This window comes from Heterodontus francisci, chromosome 20, assembly GCF_036365525.1.
Source record: "Heterodontus francisci isolate sHetFra1 chromosome 20, sHetFra1.hap1, whole genome shotgun sequence".
In the NCBI taxonomy this organism is placed as follows: domain Eukaryota; kingdom Metazoa; phylum Chordata; class Chondrichthyes; order Heterodontiformes; family Heterodontidae; genus Heterodontus; species Heterodontus francisci.
Window position 1 is genome coordinate 63,653,039 of NC_090390.1, and position 23,160 is coordinate 63,676,198.

Sequence of the window (23,160 nt, forward strand, 5' to 3'; positions counted from 1 at the left end):
GGGGGGTGGTGGCAGGGGACCCCAGAAAATTCTTCCAGGAGAGGGCCCACCACGACCATTGACGACGGGAAGGCCTCGCCGCATTTTACCGGTGGCAGCAAGGCCTTGGCGAGAACTCGTTCAGGAGATCCGAGGCATGACGCTGGTGGGGGGAGGAGTGAAATTTCCAGGTCGGGGGTGGGGGGGCTGTGGGTTGGGGGTGGTGGGGGAGAATGGGGAAAACTCTTTGGATTGGTGGGGGGGATAGTGAGAAGGGGTTGAGGGTTAAAGTTATTAAAGACCCGGGGGGGAAAAGGTGTAGATCTGAATAAATATTTTTGGGCCATCAATGAATCGATTATTCCTTGCGGGTAAGGGGAGTGAAGATGTTATTTCATGTGCTACTTTAATATTACACATTCTTTCCCTCAAAAAATTCAAAATTCTTCTAAGGTCTGGAAGCCCTTTAAAAATGGCGCCAGTGCCTGTGCGGTGGCGCTGGACGCCATTGCCTGGGATAAAGCGGCCGCACCCTCCATGTCATTGGGGGTGGCCGTTCTGCCCCCTTTATTTAAATGAGCTCCCGCCCGAAATATTGTGGGAGCTATGTGGTGGCCACTCCACGTGGGCAGGTTGCTGACTTCATAGCGCGCCGCCGTGATTTGGAGCGCACAACTAATATTCAGCCCCTTGTATCTGTGCTGGTTGTTTGCTAGAAGAATGCAAAACTAATCCCACAGTCAACATCTCTCTCCATTGTCATGTATGTTCTTTAGCATAGTCTGTTTAGCACAATGTGGGCAATAAAACACATTTAAATCCAAATAGATTCAACACCAGTGTGTCAACAGAGTCAAAGGGTAAGGGAGATGGAATTTTTACATCTGGAAGTTTTAGTCCAAAGGATGAGCTAAATCATATCACTGGTCAGTAATCTCACATTTTTCACCTAAGACTGTATCACTGGAAAACTAGAAGTGGAGCTGGGACTTCAGATTGAAACATGGAAATAATTTGGAGCTTTAATGTACAACAAATGAACGGAATTGTCTCGAGCACCTACTCTAAGTTAACAGCTGTGGAACTCACCCCAAAACATCCGCAACACAGCAAAACAGGCTCCAAACTACTGTTTCCTTGCTTTGACACCAGAACCTTCAAATATGCATCATAAAGATGATGCTAGCTTCAAAAAAGCAGAAACTTTCCCTCGAGGGAAAGACAGAAGGAGACAATTTAGTCCATAATCCCTGTGTTGACCCTTAGATACAGCTATCTAATTAATCACACTTCGCTAGTCTTTCCCCATAGCCCTCCCAGTTTTATTTTTCAAGTAGACATCCAATTCCCTTTTGAAAGTTACTATCAAATCTGCTTCTGTCACCCATCCAAGCATTACATTCCAGGTCATAACTCACTGTATTAAAAATTCTCATCTCGCCTTTGACTCATTTGCCAGTTACCTTAAATCGGTGTCCTCTGGTTACCAATCCTTCCCTGGTATGGCTATTAAATTTTCTCTGCACTGCTACTTTATCTCTAATCTCCCTAGCCAACAACATCCTTTGTTACTTAAAACAAGGTATGCAATCTTGTTCTCCTCTACTTCCCAAATCATTCCATATAGTAAACTATTACTTTTCCACCAGAACACCAACATGATACCTTCCTCACTTGGTTTCACTCCCAACCCTGCCACATCTCATGTAATGGTTTATTCCCTCATCAACACAATGTCACCTCAAGAGTATTCCAAGGCTCCATCCTGGGCATTTTCCTATTATTTGTTATTTTATGATGACCTTGAGGGGGAGGTAAACAGCCAGTGGTTGTGGTACCCATTGGTATAAACAACAGAGGTTAAAAAAAAAAAGGATGAGGTCCTAAAAGCAGAATATAGGAAGCTAGGAAGTAAGTTGAAAAGTAGGACCTCAAAGGTAGTGATCTCAGGATTAGTACCAGTGCCACATGCTAGTCAGAGTAGAAATAGCAGGATATATCGGATGAATACGTGGCTGAAGAGATGGTGTGAGGGGGCATTGGGACCAGTTCTGGGGAAGGTGGAACCAATACAAACTGGACAGGTTACACCTGGGCAGGACTGGGGCTGATGTCCTAGGGGGATTATTTGCTAGAGTGGTTGGGTAGGGTTTAAACTAAAATGGCAAGGGGATGGGAACCTTTGCAAGGAGTCAGAGGAGGGGGGATCAAAGACAAGAACAAAAGACAGTAAGGGGAATAAGAAAAGTGATAGGCAGAGAAATCAACGGCCAGAATCAAACAGGGCCACAGTGGTAAATAGTGGGAAGAGGACAAGTAATGTTAAAAAGACAAGCCTTAAGGCTTTGTGCCTTAACGCACAGAGCATTTGCAATAAAATGGATGAATTAATCACACAAATAGATGTAAACGGGTATGATATAGTCGGGATTACGGAGACATGGCTGCAAGGTGACCAGGGATGGGAAATGAACATCCAGGGATATTCAGAATTTAGGAAGGACAGACAAAAAGCAAAAGGTGGTGGAGTTGCATTGCAAGTTAAAGAGGAAATTAACACAATAGTGAGAAAAGATATTAGTTCTGAGGAGGTGGAATCTGTATGGGTAGAGCTGAGAAACACTAAAGGGCAAAATACTTTAGTGGGGGTTGTATACAGACCCCCAAACTGTAGTGGCGATGTTGGGAAAGGCATTAAACAGGAAATTAGAGAAGCATGCGATAAAGGAACATCTGTAATTATGGGTGGCTTTAATCTGCATATAGATTGGGCAAATCAAATTAGTCACAATACCGCACAGGAGAAATTCTTGGAGTGCATACGGGATGGCTTTCTGGACCAAAACGTTGAGTAACCAACTAGAGAACAGGCCATCCTAGACTGCTTATTGTGTAATGAGAGTGGAATAATTGACAATCTAGTGGCGCAAGACCCCTTGGGGACGAGCGACCATAATATGATAGAATTAGTCATCAAGATGGACAGTGACGTAGTTGATTCCGAGACAAGTGTCCTGAATCTTAGTAAAGGAAACTACGAAGATATGAGGCGCGAGTTGGCCATGACGGATTGGGAAACGTTACTTAAAGGGATGACAGTGGATAGGCAATGGCAAACATTTAAGAGCGCATGGATGAACTGCAACAATTGTTTATCCCTGTCTGGCGCAAAAGTAAAACAGGAAAGGTAGCCAAACCATGGCTTACAAGGGAAACTAGAGATAGCATTAGATTCAAGGAAGCGGCATATAAATTTGCCAGAAAAAACAACAGACCTGAGGATTGGGAGCAGTTTAGAATTCAGCAAAGGAGGAGCAAGGGGTTGATTAAGAAGGGGAAAATAGAGTACGAGAGCAAGCTTGCGGGGAACATAAAAACTGACTGTAAAAGTTTCTATAGGTATGTGAAGAGAAAAAGATTGGTGAAGACAAATGTAAGTCCCTTACAGTCAGAAACAGGGGAATTTATTATGGGGAATAAAGAAATGGCTGACCAATTAAATGCATACTTTGGTCTGTCTTCACAAAGGAGGACACAAATATCATACCAGAAATGTTGGGGAAAACAGGGCTTAGTGAGAGAGAGGAACTAAAGGAAGTCAGTATTAGTAGAGAAATGGTGTTGGGGCAATTAATGGGATTGAAGGCTGATAAATCCCCAGAGCCTGATGGTATGCATCCCAGAGTACTTAAGGAAGTGGCCCCAGAAACAGTGGATGCATTGGTGATCAGCTTCCAAGATTCTGTAGACTCTGGAACAGTTCCTACAGATTGGAGGGTAGCTAATGTAACCCCACTATTAAAAAAGGGAGGTAGAGAAAGCAGGGAATTATAGACCAGTCAGCCTGACGTCAGTAGTGGGGAAAATTCTAGAGCCCATTATCAAAGATTTTATAGCAGAGCACTTAGAGAACAGTGATAGAATCGGGCAGAGTCAGCATGGATTTACAAAAGGGAAATCATGTTTGGCAAATATACTAGAATTCTTCGAGGATGTAACTAGTAGAGTTGATGAAGGGGAGCCAATGGATGTGGTTTATTTGGACTTTCAGAAGGCTTTCAACAAAGTCCCACATAAGAGATTAGCATGTCAAATTAAAGCGCATGGGATTGGGGGTAGTGTATTGTGATGGATAGAAAATTGGTTGGCGGACAGGAAACAAAGAGTAGGGATAAATGGGTCTTTTTCTGAATGGCAGGCAGTAACTAGTGGGGTACCGCAGGGATCAGTGCTAGGACCCCAGCTATTCACAATATATATTAATGATTTAGATGAGGGAACTAAATGTAATATCTCCAAATTTGCAGATGACACAAAACTGGGTGGGAGGGTAAGTTGTTAGGAGGATGCAGAAAGGCTTCAGGGTGATTTGGGCAAGTTGAGAGTGTGCAAATGCATGGCAGATGCAGTATAATGTGGATAAATGTGAAGTTATCCACTTTGGTAGCAAAAACAGGAAGGCAGATTATCTGAACAGCTATAAACTGAGAGAGGGGAATATGCAGCGAGACTTGGGTGTTCTCGTACACCAGTCGCTGAAGGTAAGCATGCAGGTGCAACAGGTGGTAAAAAAGGCAAATGGTACGTTGGCCTTCATAGCGAGAGGATTCGAGTACAGAAGCAGGGATGTCTTGCTGCAATTATACAGGGCCTTGGTGAGGCTACACCTGGAACATTGTGTGAGGTTTTGGTCTCCTTATCGGAGGAAGGATGTTCTTGCTATAGAGGGAGTGCAGCGAAGGTTCAGCAGACTGATTCCTGGGATGGCGGGACTGACGTATGAGGAGAGATTGAGTCGGTTAGGATTATATTAGCTGGAGTTCAGAAGAGTGAGGGGGGGATCTCATAGAAACCTATAAAATTCTAATAGGACTTGACAGGGTAGATGCAGGAAGGATGTTCCCGATGGTGGGGGAGTCCAGAACCAGGGGGCATAGTCCAAGGATACAGGGTAAACCTTTCAGGACTGAGATGAGGAGAAATTTCTTCACCCAGAGAGTAGTAAGCCTGTGGAATTTGCTACCACAGAAAGCAGTTGAGGCCAAAACGTTGTATGTTTTCAAAAAGGAGTTAGATATAGCTCTTGGGTCTAAAGGGATCAAAGGGTATGGGGCGAAAGCCGGAACAGGCTACAGAGTTGGATGATCAGCCATAATCATAATGAATGGCGGAGCAGGCTCGAAGGGCCAAAGGAGTAGGCACTCCTGCTCCTATTTTCTATGTTTCTTTCTGTAGACATCAGGTCAGCTGACAACATCCAGCTCATGCTCTCTACCACTATCCTTAATTGTACAGCCACTGTGCTGTCTGACTGTTAATTGTAAATAAACCAGAATGTGCTCCAAGCTTATATCAGCATGACCAAAACCATGCTGTTTAGCTTCTGTAAAAAAAAAAGTCCTAGCTCTCAGATCCAACCAGCTATCTCGAGGCTGAATCAGCCGATGTACAACTTGTGTACTGTTTGAACCCCAAACTGAAAGTCCAACCCCATATCCAGTCAGTTACCAATACCCACCTCTGTAGCAATGCTTCTTCTGCTCTTTAGCTCATTCTGGCCACCGCTAAAACTCTCATCAATATCTTTATCACCTCCACGCTGACTCTGGAATGCTCTCTTCACCAGCTTTCCACAAATTCCAACTTGTCTAAAACGGTCATTTGTAGCCTATTTTGCAGTAAATCCCACTCCATCACCATTACCCTTGTCCTCACCAACCTCCAGTTGACTCCCCCATTAACCCAAAGCATTAAAAACAAAATTCCAGTTCTTTGTCCTTTAAAATAAAACCTTGTTGCATTCTTCTAACAATGGTTTCTTTTTTCTTCATCCCCTCCAATGTCAAAGCCTTCAGTTATTTGGGCCCTACACTGAAATTCTCTGACTAAACCCATCTGCCTTGCTACCTCACTCTCTATCTTCCTGAAAACATCTTTTTGACTAAACCTTTGGTTCCCTCCTCCAATTCTTCTTCTGTCAGTTTACACCTCTGAAGTTATCTGAAGCATTCATTGCACTAAGGATGCTATATAAATATATGTTATTCTCTATTTCCAGTTACTAGTATCTTTCCCTTTGTGCCAATCAGGCCCACACTTATAAACAATGCCATCATGTCTCCTCTCCCAATTTCTTCTAACCCTGAACATTTTTGATTCAACTATCAAGTTTTTTTTCTAACTTTCTTCCACCTAGATTTCTCTCCCTTCTCAACTATTCACAGGTGATGGCCACCCCAGTACTGTGCAGTGACCATTCTTCACGTGTAAATTCAGACGGTCATAGGCCAGCCAACCATCGGGTGTACTGCAGTCAAGCCCAATCCTGTTCCTGCAGTTTGTATCCTAGATGAATAGAAGTAATATTTTGACACAGGAAGAGAGCTCTACATTCATTGCAAAACCTATGACCTACCTTAAGTGTTATATTCTTTAACAATGTGTCTTCTAGCACAGCTTGCAACTTCCTGTTTATTTCCAATGAGAGCTCCATTGTTAAGCCACTGTCTGCTGGATGTGACGTGTAAAGTGATGCCATGATTCCTCCACGTCTGCTCAACTGGGCCTTACTGAAATCAGATGCTTCTGAGGACAGGGCACCAGATTCTTCCCTCAGAACATAAGTCTGAATGATTCTGCATCAGAGAAAATATTTCTGTAATAGTTGCAGAAATATTAACAAATGTATTGTTTGGCATTGATAATATAAAATCTGGTTTACAGAACCATACAAGAACATCCACAGGAAAAGGCCTTTCAGCCCATAAAGCTGACTCCAAAGTAAAGAAATGATTATTCTACCATCAAGCACTTCCCTCCCACACCACCTGTTGATTCCCTACTTTAGGGAACACGAATTCCCTTTCCCAACTCCACAGAAAAAGCAAACTCTCGCAAAGATATGAACTCAAGTAACTCTATAAATCCACTTTAACAGTTATTAATCCAAATGCTTTTGAAAAGCCCCTAAAATGACTGCAAATAAATTATTTTCTCTCGAAGTCTGTACCACATATCCACTATGTCATGGAGGTGGAATTTCTCATATCTCTCTAAATTTGCTCAAGGCATGCAAGTTTTGTACTTACAATCTTGAGTCTTACACTAAATAGCTTATTTATCTTTGATTATTTTGAAGATCTGTCTCCCTTCAGGCTTTACTCCAGTAAAATTAAGTTTGGTCGAACACTCAACCTTGTCAGCCTATTACAAAAATAAGACCTTTCTTTTTTATTTCCTTTAAAGCTAGTTTAGGTGTTTCACCCTCTCCCTCAAAATTTAGCAACACCACCTTTTTCACGTTATTCATGTATATTAGTCTTATTTCTTCCAAAAAGCATTACTTACGTTTATGCACATTAAAATTCATCTCAGCCCAAGTTTCTCTAAAAATTGACAGATCTCCTTTCTATTTGCCACTTACCTATAGAGCTTTGCGCCATCAGCAAATTTTATTTACAACCACAAACATATTGTTCTATATAATTCACCAATACTGTAAATAGCAATGATTTCCAAAAACAGATGCCTACAGTTGACTACTGGCGACTGTTTCCCCAGGCTGAACACTTTCCATTTAACACTATCTCTGTTTCCTGTTGCTTAGGTCGTTCTCAGTCTTCCAAAACAATGGCCGGGATCTTACAGGTCACCACCCCACCCCCCGAGGCAGGGCAGAGGACCCATTGCCTCTCCGTCACTCAGCAATCTTCCCGGGGGTGGGATAGGCCAACCATGACCTGCCTGCCCAGAGGTCAATTGAGGCCCTCTTCCCGCCGCCGCTGGGTTTTACCAGTGGTGGGGGGTGGGGCCTCTACCGTGCGGGGAGGACACCTTGTAAAACAAGGCTTGGTTGGCACGGCGGGGGAGGGGGGGGGGTTCCTTCCTCCATGGGCAATTTGAGGCCCACAGAGGACCTCCACCTAAAACAACTTTACCCCCTCTGGGTCCCCTCTTCCCCTGGATTAAATGACCACCACCCTCCCCTCACCAGGGCCTGCTGATTGACCCAGGCAACCCCACCTCACCTATCTCTGTTACAGGGTTCCGCTGCTGAGCCTGGATCCAAAGCCTCAGCAGTACCGGCAGTGGCCACTGCTCCCAATACTGCTGAGCTACCCACCCTCTGATTGGTCGGCAGCTCTTGGAGGCGGGATCCTCATTCCTTTAAAGTCTTTAAAGGAGGCAGTGGCATAGTGGTAGCGTCACTGGTCTTGTAACCAGAGACCCAGGCTTATGCTCTGGGGACATGGGTTCTAACCCCAGCGTGGCAGATGGTGACATTTGAATCAGTTAATAAATATCTGGAATTGAAAAGCTAGTCCAATGGTGACCATGAAACCATTGCTGATTGTTGTTCATCTGGTTCTTTAGGGAAGGAAATTTGCCGTCCTCACCTGGTCTGGCCTACATGTGACTCCAGACCCACAGCAATGTGGCTGACTCTTAAACTGCCCTCTGAAATGTCCTAATAAGTCATTCAGTTGGCAAAGAAAATTAGGGATGAGCAATAAATACTGGCCCAGCCAGCGACGCTCACATCCCATGAAGTAATAAAGAAAAATCTTTGTGATTCAAAAAGACCGGAGGATTGCTCTGGGGGGCACGAAAACAGAGTTGGGTTTCTTCCTGCTTTTTCGGCCCGGCACCAGGAGCCCTATCTGCAGCACAAAATTCAGCCCGCACGATCAAAAACACATTCTGAAAATTCAAGTCAATTATTTCTACTGGATTGTTCTTAACCACTATCTTAGATACTCCATTAAAGAACTTTAATAGTTTTGTAAGCTATGGGTTGTTATTGCTAAAACCATGCTGACTACTCCTTTGGTAGCCATGTTCTTTGAAAGTTTGATGGCATTCCACAAAAGGACGTTTTCTCTAGCATTCCCATTAAGACAATTACCGGGACTGTGTATATTCAAAAATAATTTAATGTACTTTCACAAATAAAATTTAACAGCTTAGAAATTTCTGTTGCAAAGCTGAATGAGTTAACAATCTGACGGTAAGGGAACTTGTTATGGATCGTGACCATATGATTGGATTTGATAGGTTTGAGAGGGAAAAGGGAGAATCACAAACAGGATTTCAATTTAAGATAAACTTTGGAAGACAAACAAATTAATTGACCACATAAAACTGGGCAGAACGTTAATGGGTAAACCTACAAACAGCAGGAAGTAGACAAAGAAATATTAGGTACGCTACAAAACCAGTACTTACCCCTAAAAGGCAAAGGCTCCACTTGTGCAGTTAAGCAATCATAGTCAATAAATGAGATAAGAGAAAGTATCAAGCTGCAAGAAAAAGCTTGCACAAATACAAGGAAAATTGGAAATCCAGCAACAAAGGTTACAAAGAAAGTAATGAGATGCAAAAAGGAAATCAAAAGAAACTTGCAAGGGATAGTCAAGGTAACAAAAGTTTTTAGCAATACATTCACAGAAAGACAGTGGCAAAGGGAATATGGTCCATTAAAGACAGTTACAGACGAGACTATAACGGATAATAAATAAATCCCAGACTCGTTAAATATTTTTCACAATGAAAAATGAGACCAAAATACTAACAATACAAGAGGACCTAATTATAAGTAAAGGGGAAGAACACTGTGGGGAAAAAAATGGTAATGGAGAAAATTATTTGACTTAAAAATAGATAAATCTCCAGAACCGAATGGCTTCCATCCCGGAGTATTAGAATAAATAAAAGAAATTGCAGATGCCTTAGTCATAATTTTCCGAAGCTTTTTAAAGCCGATGGACTGAAAATTGCAAATGTTACTCCATTATTTAAGGAAAGAGGGAGAGAGAAACCAGGTCAAACCTAATCAGCTCTGGGCACATGACTGGAATCTATCATCAGGCACAAAGTGACTGAGCATTTGGACTAGTATAAGCTTAAAGAGTCAGCATGGATTTGTAAAGGGTAGGTCATGTCTGACTAATCTAAACGTAATTATTGAGGTGGCCACTGGCATGATATTTAGGGGAGTGTCTATGGAAGTTTGTCTTTATGTACTTTCAGTAAGTATTTGCTAAGGTTTTGCACAAGACACTGTGAAAAATGAAAGCACAAGGAATTAGATTAGATTAGATTAGAGATACAGCACTGAAACAGGCCCTTCGGCCCACCGAGTCTGTGCCAAACATCAACCACCCATTTATACTAATCCTACACTAATCCCATATTCCTACCAAACATCCCCACCTGTCCCTATATTTCCCTACCACCTACCTATACTAGTGACAATTTTTATAATGGCCAATTTACCTATCAACCTGCAAGTCTTTTGGCTTGTGGGAGGAAACCGGAGCACCCAGAGAAAACCCACGCAGACACAGGGAGAACTTGCAAACTCCACACAGGCAGTACCCGGAATTGAACCCGGGTCCCTGGAGCTGTGAGGCTGCGGTGCTAACCACTGCGCCACTGTGCCGCCCCATTGAAGACAACTTTGTGACACAGACTGGTAACTGGTCGGGATGTAGGAGATAGAGGGTACAGATAAAGAGAACAGTCTTGTATTAGTGGGATGTGACAAGTGGTGTTTCACAGACAACTGTACTGGGGTCTCAGCAGTTCACCTTTTATGAAGAATAGAGTGTTGCATACTTAAAGTTGCACATGATGCTAAGTGATGAAGTTTAATAAGTTGCATAGATGAGAAAAGGAAGTTACAAAGGGTTGGAGACAGATTTAGTGAATGGGCAAAACTGTAGCAGATGGAGTTCAATGTGTGCAAGTGTGAGGTCATCCATTTTGGATCTGAGAAAAATAAATTGGAATATTTTCTTAAATGGAGAGGAGCTGTGGAAGAGGGAAGGAATTTGGTGTCTGTGTACACAAAGAAGTAAAAGCTAGTGGACAGATACAAAATGTAATCAAAAAGGTTGATGGAATGTTTGTCTTGATCTCAAAGGGGTTTGAATACAAAGAAAAGGAAATGTGTCTGTGTCAGAATGTGTCTGTGGGTAGCTGTCGGTCTCAAAAAAATTACATCAGCACCAAAACAGTTTAGTTTTTTTTGCCATAATATACATAAATGATTTGGAGGAAAGTATAGGTGGTCTGATTAGCAAGTTTGCAGACGACACTAAGATTGGTGGAGTCGCAGATAGTGAAGGGGACTGTCAGAGAATACAGCAGAATATAGATAGGTTGGAGAGTTGGGCAGAGAAATGGCAGATGGAGTTCAATCCGGGCAAATGCGAGGTGATGCATTTTGGAAGATCCAATTCAAGAGTGAACTATACAATAAATGGAAAAGTCCTGGGGAAAATTGATGTACAGAGAGATTTGGGTGTTCAGGTCCATTGTTCCCTGAAGGTGGCAACGCAGGTCAATAGAGTGGTCAAGGCGGCATACGGCATGCTTTCCTTCATTGGACGGGGTACTGAGTACAAGAGTTGGCAGGTCATGTTACAGTTGTATAAGACTTTGGTTCGGCCACATTTGGAATACTGCGTGCAGTTCTGGTCGCCACATTACCAAAAGGATGTAGATGCTTTGGAGAGGGTGCAGAGGAGGTTCACCAGGATGTTGCCTGGTATGGAGGGCGCCAGCTATGAAGAGAGGTTGAGTAGATTAGGATTATTTTCATTAGAAAGACAGAGGTTGCGGGGGGACCTGATTGAGGTGTACAAAATCATGAGAGGTATAGACAGGGTGGATAGCAAGAAGCTTTTTCCCCCAGAGTGGGGGATTCAATTACTAGGGGTCACGAGTTCAAAGTGAGAGGGGAAAAGTTTAGGGGGGGGGGATGTGCGTGGAAAGTTCTTTACGCAGAGGGTGGTGGGTGCCTGGAACGCGTTGCCAGCGGAGGTGGTAGACACGGGCACGATAGCGTCTTTTAAGATGTAACTAGACAGATACATGAATGGGCAGGAAGCAAAGAGATACAGACCCTTAGAAAATAGGCGACAGGTTTAGATAGAGGATCTGGATCGGCGCAGGCTTGGAGGGCCGAAGGGCCTGTTCCTGTGCTGTAATTTTCTTTGTTCTTTGTTCTAGGAGTGGCTAAATTCTGAAGTGACAATCCTCACCACAGGTAGTGCTGGTATAAATCACAGGATCAAATGATGAAACACTCATCATAATGACTGTGAAAACCTGAAGCGCTTCCCTCTTTACTCTCTTCTCTACCCTCTCTCCAAGCTACCTCACCTATCTCCTTGATGCAGTGCAACATTTCAGTGTGGTCTGTTTGCCACATCTTCCCAGCTTGTGGTATGATGTTAAAGATTGAAAAGTCCCTCTCTGAACCTGAACCTAGGTTGTCCCAGTGACCCTGAACCATTTGAAAGTTTGCCATACAAGAGATCCTGTGTAACGTGTCCATCTTTCATGTGATTTAGGTGGCCAAGCTACCAAAGGTAGCATTTGAGAAGAGAGTTATCAGACTTGGCAATTTAGCTTCTTCAAGTACTTCAGTGTCAGGAATTTTACATTCCCACTTGTATTTAGAATATAGTGAAGGAAGTGGATGTGGAAACTGTTTAGTCTTCTCTCCAGCCTATTATAGGCTGTCCAGAGCTTGCTGTCATATAGCAGTATGCTTAAGGCACACATTTGGTATACCTGTATCTTGGCGTTCGATGCTAATTTCCTATTATTTACACACGCTTAATCAATTGACCAAATGTGGCTGCTGCCTTTCTAATGTAAGAATTCAGCTAGTCATCTAGCAATAAGTTATCATACACAGATGAATCTTGGTGGCTGAACTTGTGTACAACTTTCAGCATGGGTTTAGCTAATGAAACATCTGGTGCGGTCAAACTGTGCAGCATGTCACTGTCTTTAGGACAAATTCATCACAAGTTAGCAAAAGGCTATAGGAAAATTGTTTACGCTCCACTTCAGTGTGTGTGATGAGCCCTATGTCATCGGCGAAAAGAAGTTCTAACAACTAGTGTTTGATTTTACTTATTGCACTTAGGCATGTGATATTAAAGAGTTTTCCAACTGATTTTGTATACAGCATTACATCTTCAGCAAAAGAGAAGCAGAATGAAGCAGGAGAAGAATACACCAAAAAAGTGTTGGTATCAAAACACATGCCTATTGAACATCACTATAAATTTCAAAGCTGTCAGATAGATTGTACCATTATACCATCATGGAAGGATCAAATCAGACAGAGGAGGACTGGAGGGTAGCAGTGGAAGGGTGCTTTTCTGAATGGAGGGCTGTGACTAGTGGTGTTCCACAGGGATCAGTGCTGGGACTTTTGCTGTTTGTAGTATATATAAATGATTTGGAGAAAAATGTAGCTGGTCTGATTAGTAAGTTTGCGGACGACACAAAGGTTGGTGGAGTTGCGGATAGTGATGAGGACTGTCAGAGGATACAGCAGGATATAGATCGGTTGGAGACTTGGGCGGAGAAATGGCAGATGGAGTTTAATCCAGACAAATGTGAGGTAATGCATTTTGGAAGGTCTAATGCAGGTGGGAAGTATACAGTAAATGACAGAATCCTTAGGAGTATTGACAGGCAGAGAGATCTGGGCGTACAGGTCCACAGGTCACTGAAAGTGGCAACACAGGTGGATAAGGTAGTCAAGGAAGCATACGGCATGCTTGCCTTCATCGGTCGGGGCATAGAGTATAAAAATTGGCAAGTCATGCTGCAGCTGTACAGAACTTTAGTTAGGCCACACTTAGAATATTGCGTGCAATTCTGGTCGCCACACTACCAGAAGGACGTGGAGGCTTTGGAGAGGGTACAGAAGAGGTTTACCAGGATGTTGCCTGGTCTGGAGGGCATTAGCTATGAGGAGAGGCTGGATAAACTCGGATTGTTTTCACTGGAACGACGGAGGTGGAACGGCGACATGATAGAGGTTTACAAAGTTATGTGCGGCATGGACAGAGTGGATAGTCAGAAGCTTTTTCCCAGGGTGGAAGAGTCAGTTACTAGGGGACATAGGTTTAAGGTAAGAGGGGCAAAGATTAGAGGGGATGTGCGAGGCAAGTTCTTTACACAGAGGGTGGTGAGTGCCTGGAACTTGCTGCCGGGGGAGGTGGTGGAAGCAGGTACGATAGCGACGTTTAAGAGGCATCTTGACAAATACATGAATAGGATGGGAATAGAGGGATACAGTCCCCAGAAGTGCAGAAGGTTTTAGTTTCGGCAGGCATCAAGATCGGCGCAGGCTTGGAGGGCCAAATAGCCTGTTCCTGTGCTGTACTGTTCTTTGTTCTTTGAGAGCAACCAACTCTCCAGCAACTGAAAATAGCCCTTGTTGCTAACCTGTTCAAAAGCCTTTCAAAGATCTACAATAGGCATGTTAAGACATTTTCCCTGCTCCTGATATTTCTTTGCAGTTGCCTCAGGGAAGTAGAATTAATATATATTCTTTGAGATTAGCAGTAAATTAAGAGATACCTCCTCTTGTCTTTTTTAAAGGGTTAAATTATGACATGGTTCTAAAAACTTGGATTTGTATGCCCCGAGTTCATAAAGTCAAGGGGTGAATCAATTGAGGTGTTTAAAATAGTAAAGGAATTTGATTGGGTAGATACAGAGAAACGACTTCCTCTGATGGAAGAATCGAGAACAGGGAACGTCATTTTAGAAGTAGAGATAGCCAGTTAGCAGAAAGCATTATTTCACACGAAGGAAAACTGTAATCTTTCCCCAAAAGGCCCCACGAAGGCTGGGTCGACTAAAACTTTCAAGACTAAGATGGTTAGATTTTGGCATCAAGGAAATTGGAGAAAATGAGGGTAAATAGGTCAGCCACAATCTAACAGAAGGTGGCATATGCTCAAGGGGCTGTATGGCCTACTCCTCTTCCTATATTCCCATTCAGATTTATCTAAAATACATGTTGGTCATTAAACACTGAAGAAAATTCTGGTTCTTTGATGCTTAGAACAGATGGTAATGTATTACATTAAAAGCACCCTGCATAACACTGCTGTTTGGACTACTTGGATTATCCATTAAAACATAAAAGTAGCCGCTAGCTTTGAATTATCCTTTTGTTTCAAATATGCCATTCATGATGCAAAACAGTAAAGAGCTTCAACAATATGGTGGCTTAATGACCTTTATTCGAATTTAAATGGAGTTCTGAACAATCTTCTTTCAGTCTGCCTTAAACCAAACTGCATTTACCTATGAAATTGCACAGAGCACTCATTCTGTAGTCAGTTTGCTACACATATTAAAACGGTATAATTTTAAGGTTACGACCTTTGTGATCCATATTTCAACCCATCAAGAATTTGAACTCTTAGAAAAAATTTTTAAGGTTTAAAAAAAAAGCTTGTTCATAGATCAACCATACCATATGTGAAGAAAACTTTATGATGCTTTTACATTTCTCCATTTCTACTTTAGGTCCAGCAATTAAAAAAAGTTTATTTGTAGAGAGCTATAAAACCAAATCATTGTCCTTCTAAAAATAAAAAGGAGCTTCATTACCACAGATCCGGAAAACCACCAAATACTATTAGAACATTTGCAAAAATGTTACTTCATATTTATTGATTCACATGAAAAAAAATTCAAAGATTGGATCATAACTTTCTTTTTTTTATTCATTAATGGGATCTGGGCGTTGCTGGCTAAGCCAGCATTTATTGCCCATCCCCAATTGCCCTTGAGAAGGTGGTGGTGAGCTGTCTTCTTGAATCGCTGCAGTCCATGTGAGGTGGGTACACCCACAGTGCTGTTAAGAAGGGAGTTCCAGGATTTTGACCCAGCGACAGTAAAAGAATGGCAATATAGTTCCAGGTCAGGATGGCGTGTGACTTGGAGGGGAACTTGCAGGTGGTGGTGTTCCCGTGCATTTGCTGCCCTTGTCCTTCCAGTTGGTCGAGGTCGTGGGTTTGGAAGGTGCTGTCTAAGGAGCCTGGTGTGTTGCTGCAGTGCATCTTATAGATGGTACACACTGCTGCCACTGTGTGTTGGTGGTGGAAGGAATGAATGTTTGTGCATAGGGTGCCAATCAAGTGGGCTGCTTTGTCCTGGATGGTGTCGAGCTTCTTGAGTGTTGTTGCAGCTGCATCCATCCAGACAAGTGGAAGGTATTCCATCAAAATCCTAACTTGTGCCTTGTAGATGGTGGACAGGCTTTGGGGAGTCAGGAGGCGAGTTACTCGCCGCAGGATTCCTAGCTTCCGACCTGCTCTTGTATTTATATGGCTACTCCAGTTCAGTTTCTGGTCAATGATAACCCCTAGGATGTTGGTGGGGGATTCAGCGATGGTAATGCCGTTGAATGTCAAGGGGAGATGGTTAGATTCTCTCTGGTTGGAGATGGTCATTGCCTGGCACTTCTGTGACGCGAATGTTACTTGCCACTTATCAGCCCAAGCCTGGATACTGTCCAAGGCTTGCTGCATGGACAGCTTCAATATCTGAGGAGTCACAAATGGTGCTGAACATCGTGCAATCATCAGTGAACATCCCCACTTCTGACCTTATGATTGTAGGAAGGTCATTGATGAAGCAGCTGAAGATGGTTGGGCCTAGGACACTATCCTGAGAAACTCCTGCAGTGATGTCCTGGAGCTCAGATCATTGACCTCCAAGAACCACAACCATCTTCCTTTGCGCTTGGTATGACTCCAACCAGCAAAGAGGTTTCCATCCCCGATTCCCATTGACTCCAGTTTTGCTAGGGCTCCTTAATGTCATACTCTGTCAAATGCTGCCTTGATGTCAAGGGCTATCACTCTCACCTCGAGTTCAGCTCTTTTGTCCATGTTAGAACCAAGGCTGTAATGAGGTCAGGAGCTGAGTGGCCCTGGCAGAACCCAAACTGAGTGTCACTGAGCATGTTATTGCTAAGCAAGTGTCACTTGATGGCATTTTTGATGACGCCTTCCATCACTTTATTGATAATAGAGAAGATTGTCCGGGTTGGACTTGTCCTGCTTTTTGTGCACAGGACATACCTGGGCAATTTTCCACATTGTCAGATAGATGCCAGTGTTGTAGCTGTACTTCAACAGCTTGGCTAGGGGCGCAGCAAGCTCTGGAGCACAGATCTTCAGTACTATTGCCGGAATATTGTCAGGGCCCACAGCCTTTGCAGTATCCAGTGCCTTCCGTCTTTTCTTGATATCACGTGGAGTGAATCGAATTGGCTGAAGTCTGGCATCTGGGGACTTCGGGAGTAGGCCGACATGGATCAACAACTCGGCACTTCTGGCTGAAGATTGTTGCAAATGCTTCAGCCTCATCTTTCGCACTGATGTGCTGGGCTCCTCCATCATTGAGGATGGGGATATTTGTGGAGCCACCTCCTCCAGTTAGTTGTTTAATTGTCCACCACCATTCACGGCTGGATGTGGCAGGACAGCAGAGCTTAGATTTGATCCGTTGACTATGGGATTGCTTCGCTCTATCATATGTTGCTTATTCAGTTTGGCATGCAAGTAGTCCTGTGTTGTAGCTTCACCAGGTTGACACCGCATTTTGAGGTATGCCTGGTGCTGCTCCTGGCATGCCCTCCTGCATTTGTCATTGAACCAGGGTTGGTCTCCTGGCTTGATGGTAATGGTAGAATGTGGGATATATGCCGGGCCATGGGGTTACAGATTGTGGTCGAGTACAATACTGCTTCTGCTGATGGTCCACAGCGCCTCATGGATGCCCAGTTTTGCATTGCTAGATCTGTTCGAAATCTATCTCATTTAGCACGGTGGTAGTGCCACACAACATGATGGAGGGTATCCTCAATGTGAAGGTGGGACTTCAACTCAACAAGGACTGTGCGGTGGTCACTCCTACCAATACTGTCATGGACAGAGGCATCTGCGGCAGGCAGATTGGTGAGGACGAGGTCAAGTCTGTTTTTCCCTCTTGTTGGTTCCCTCACCACCTGTCGCATAACCAGTCTAGCAGCTATGTCCTTTGGGACTTGGCCAGCTCAGTCAGTAGTGGTGCCACTCTTGGTGATAGACATTGAAGTCCCCCACCCAGAATACATTCTACACCCTCAGTGCTTCCTCCATGTGGTGTTCAACAAGGAGGAGCACTGACTCATCAGCTGAACGAGGGCAGTAGGTGGTAATCAACAGGAGGTTTCCTTGCCCATGTTTGACCTGATGCCCTGAGACTTCATGGGGTCCAGAGTCAATGTTAAGGGCTCCCAGGGCAAGTCCCTCCTGACTGTATACCACTGTGCCACCACCTCTGCTGGGTCTGTCCTGCCGGCGGGACAGGACATACCCGGTGATGGTGATGGCAGCGTCTGTGACATTGTCTGTAAGGTATGATTCCGTGAGTTTGACTATGTCAGGCTGTTGCTTGACTAGTCTGTGGGACAGCTCTCCCAACTTTGGCACAAGCCCCCAGATGTTAGTAAGGAAGACTTTGCAGTGTCGACAGGGCTGGGTTTGCCGTTGCTGTTTCCAATGCCTAGGTCGATGTCGGATGGTCCGTCTGGTTTCATTCTTTTTTTATTGACTTTGTAGCGATTTAGATACTAGGTTAGCTGCTAGGGCATATCAGAGTCAACCACATTGTTGTGGGTTTGGAGTCACATGTAGGCCAGCAGATTTCCTTCCCTAAAGGAAATTAGTGAACCAGATGGGTTTTTACAACAATCGACAATGGTTTCACGGCCATTAGACTAGCTTTTTAATTCCAGATTTATTAATTGAATTTAAATTCCATCTTCTGCTGTGGTGAGATTCGAACCCATGTCCCCAGAGCAATACTCTGGGTCTCTGGGTTACTAGTCCAGTGACAATACCACTACACCACCGCTCTCCCTCTAAATAAGGAATGACTTGTGTATAATAATCATGTTTAAATGGTATTATTAGCATCTCTCTACTAAATTGTAGACTACTGTAGAGTTGTTATAATTTGCTTTCCATATAAATACACCAAATTTACAACACACAAACAAATGGTCAGCCCAACTGGGCCATGCCAGTGTTATCTCTCTACACGAGCAAGTGGTTCCAATTCAAATTCTAGCACTGCCTTCAGCCATAAAGTGCTTTTTCTCGAACGGCAGCAGTTTTTATTTTAAATATAATCATTAAAGACATCCACTGTGACTGTAACCATGATGCACGATACCTTCTGGACGTTTCCATTTGATAGATTTCACCAGACCAACCTCCTCCACTGCCTCTTGTCTATCATCTGGTTCCACGGGACAGCTTTTAGGTGGTTCCTGTCCTACCTATCCGAATACAACAGTGCTTCTCTTTCATCCCCTGCAAAGCAACATTCTGGGATCCCCAGGATATATCCCTGATCCCTTCTTAGTTTACATTACATCCTCTGCTTTCACTATACACTGAGGATAACCTGCTATACCTCACCACCACTGCTCTTAGTTCCCTGACTGCCTCCATGCTCATTGACTGCTGGCTTGACATGAAGTCACAAATCAGTCACAACCTACTCCAACTAAACATTGAGAAGAACAAAGCCATTATCAAGTCCTGCCAAAACATTTACTCTCTTCCCACCGACTCCATCACTGTCCTTGAGAACTCCCACTCAAGTTTAACCAGACTATTTACAATCTTGGCATCAAATTCAACTTGAAGTCAAGTTTAAAACCCTGCATCCTATTCTTACCACCTAGTAATGGTGCACTCATTCACCCCAAGGTAGTCACGCTGCTGCTGAAACCCCAACGTATGCCTTCAGTTATCTGCCTCCTGTTCTGTGGAACTTCCTCCCTAAAGTTATTCACCTCTCCACTCAAAATTCTTCTCAAAACCAAGCTTTCCAGTCGCACCTTCTAATTTCATCTTTCTTGGCAAGAATTCATTTTCCTTACTCCCAATAATAAAGTGCCCTGGAACATTTCTTTACAGTAAAAGCAATATATAAATGCAAGTACTCATTGTTCCCAACATAGACTTTGAAGGTCAGATCATGGACTTAAAAGATCTATATAATTTTATCCACTTCTCAATAAGGTAATGCAAGTGTTAAAATATGAACTATATTATATACAATAAAGTGCTTTGAATCAATGGATTTTTTTAAACTACTGTAATTGGAATAAAGTAATTGTTCTGTGTTAATCTGTACACATTGGGCCATTGTTCAGTCCCCAAATACCTAGTGATTTATTGCGATCAATGTTATTCTGCAGTTGGAAAATTAATTTTTTTTCAAAACAACTTTCATTAGGTTGCCAATGATGAATTTCATTTTAATCTTTTGAACTTAAAAAAACTAAAAGACAGTCATTGGTCAGGAGGATCAGAAACCAATTCCAGCTGATATTCCCAAGTTTCCATAGATCTCGAGCTATTGCCACACTTATATTGAAGTGCTATTCATTACATCTTTTAAGAAAAAAAAGTAATTCACATATTGTACTTTCTTTAGCTTTTAATTACTTTTTTTGCTTTTAACACAATCAACTATGCACTATTGTAGATCAGCAGTAGTGCTACTTTACCTTTTACAGTATTTTTGACTTTATAAATCCATTTTGTGTTGCCATTTGAGAGGCACAGTTATTTTTTTAACAAAGTGATTCTTGACAATGCAGCCAGCTGCTGACATCATCCGACTGCACCAACTTGCAGACATGCGCAAATGGGCTCCTGCTCTCTGCGCGTGCGCTGCGTTCCGCATTGCCAGGACCGGTTGGCACATGCACAGATGACGTTATCGCGTAAATTGCCAGGACTGGTTTGTGCATGCGCAGATAACGTCATCGCATAACGTGAGATAGCAGCGCTATCTTTAGTCCAGGCAGCTGCCTGAACGTCGCTGACTGTGACGTTTTAGTTGAACAGGCTGCATTTGTGCATGTGCCAGTGCAGCGCCACCCAGTGGTTACGTTGTTAGCAAAAGCAGCCTTTTTTTTAAAAAAGAAAGCGACAGTGGAAGAGAGATAGAGATGCATACACGTCATTACGACCGAGGCGCGAGGAATACACTGTTAATTCAGTCCCACTTCTCCACCAGGTCACACCATTTTTTCTTTAAATTTCCCACTTAGTGAAAACAGTCAACCAGATACAATATTTTTCCCCAGAATATAACACACTAACCAGGATTCTTTACTGAACAACAAAATTAACTGATTATAAAACAAGTTTTAACTAGTACTGAAGTAAAACAATATCACATAATTTTTTAAAAATTCAATACATTTTATAAAGTCCTCTTTCTACCTTTACCAAATTTTATAGTCCATTTTTACCTCAGTCCCTTCACAATCACACACACACAGGTTAACCAATAAAGTAAAAAAAAGGATTTTTAGATCAGAGCTCTATTACATACAAAAAAAACACACTCGGGCTGATCACTTGCCCACCCCTGGAAAAAAAAAATAGATGAGACATGCTGCCCCAAATTGCACATAGATGAGACATGCTGCCCCAAATTGCACAGAGTCCAACCTTCGAACACATACAGGCAGGCCACCAATCTTTCAGAATAGTTCTCTTCAGGCAGTGCTGAGAATTATTTTTAACAGGCTTTCTTGAAATACAGGAAACAAGACGAATTGACACAGTGAACTTCACAGAATCTTTTAGGGAATTATGGGAGAGCGAGCTGGGTTGTAGTCTTCTGTTCTTCCTTGGAATTCTCTCCTTTTTCTGTCCTTTTTTGATACTTCATCAGCACTTGACTTTTCTCTCCTTCCAGATGGTAACACACACACCCACTGACTAACAACCAGAAAACTTGGCGAGTTTTTTTCTGCCCATCCCAGGTGCACTCCGCTATTACTGGGCTTGTCCAATGAAAGGAGTGCTTGTCACTTTTGTGCCTCAGTTGCCAGTGTTTCTGTTTGAAGCCTAACCCGAGCCATGTGACAACCAGCAAACACTTGCCAATCTAGCTCCCTCACTGCCCGCTTGATCAAAAAACTGATCCAACATTTATTCAGTTTAACTATAAATTCCTTAAAAATAATTTAAAAACAGAATCACTTTCATAACAACATACACAGACAGCATCAGGGAACATGTCTAATAGGCATAAGAGTATGAGACATAGCGATAAAGGGATGAAACTCACGAAAACAGTTGTGTTCGGATCAGGTGAGATGTTAAAACCTGAAAAATCTCAAACTCACCCTTTGTCCCACCTCTAACCTGCCCACTTGCGTGTTTGAGAGAGGCAGGACAAGGGACAGACATCCATTAGACTGGTTGGCCATTTAAATATTTTGATGAATATGGTAGCCTTTGATTTAACCTCCTTTGGACAGCTTTGGGGAGAAGCTAGGTGCTCATCACTGGCTCACCAAGCTCCCTCCCCCCACCCAGACTCCCCCAGGGGTGGGACTGGACCTCCCCCAACCCCTGGGGTAGTACCAACCATGTTCCCACTAGCAACAGCTAGCGACTTACCTGCAGCTGCAGCCTGCTCCGGATTGTTACCCACTCGACTGGAAGCCAAGTCTATCAGCCTGACTTCCAGGCAGAGAATCTGTCAAACCAAAACGTAGCATGCTGTGGAGCCAAAACTCCATAGCATCCAGGGAAACCCAAACTTCCAGGTTTCCCGACAGAAACTCTGCACCCCACCCCCCTCCCTTACCTCTGTCAAAGTTCAGCCCAAAGAATCAGATACAAAAATGACAGCAATGCTAAGTTTGAGAGGCCTAAAGACAGCAAGATGCCCAAAAGCAGAGAATCAGAGAACAGACAATGAACACAGGATTTGTTTTTTTTTTTTAAAAGGCTGTGTTTGCTGACAACGCAACCACTAGGTGGCGCAGTACTTGCACATGCGCAAATGCAGGCTTTTCAACTGGAACGTCCGTTTCTGTGACCTTCAAGCAGCTGCCAGGACTAAAGATAGTGCTGCTCAATTTATCACAGGAAATGCTTATGGCTAGATGTTGTAGCAAACTAACCTTACATTAAGTTGGATGGAAGTCCAATAATATGCTACTATGTAGTTAAAGGATACTAACTGTAATCCTCAGATCTATTTAATATTCCAGTAATCCTATTAAATACAATTATGATTGAATTTCCATTGGAAGAGAGTGAATTGGCATCCCGATCGATGGAAAGAAACTGGGCAGAGTATAAAATGTGCTGCCTATTCGTTACCCTGATTGGGTTATATGATTGACCAGAACTGATCTCACCCGAATGCAGCAACTAGCTCCCACCCCCTGGCCGCGCACTCCCCTCGGCAACTTGCTTTCCCCCCCTCCTCCCCACTGGCCGCTTCACCCCTTCAACTGCTTGCTCCAGACCG

At 43.2% G+C, this 23,160-nt stretch overlaps 1 protein-coding gene across 3 annotated transcripts in view; it reads right to left on the reverse strand.

The window, feature by feature from the left end:
- ccdc186 (coiled-coil domain-containing protein 186) overlaps positions 1-23,160 on the reverse strand; it is a 130,478-nt gene that overhangs the window by 15,945 nt on the left and 91,373 nt on the right. For 2 of the 3 annotated variants that reach the window (XM_068052950.1, XM_068052949.1), the window contains exon 15: positions 6,395-6,614. The exons of the other annotated variant lie outside the window; for it this stretch is intronic. In XM_068052950.1, the coding sequence (XP_067909051.1) occupies positions 6,395-6,614 (220 nt within the window). The remainder of the gene's footprint in view (positions 1-6,394; positions 6,615-23,160) is intronic. 3 annotated transcript variants of the gene reach the window in all.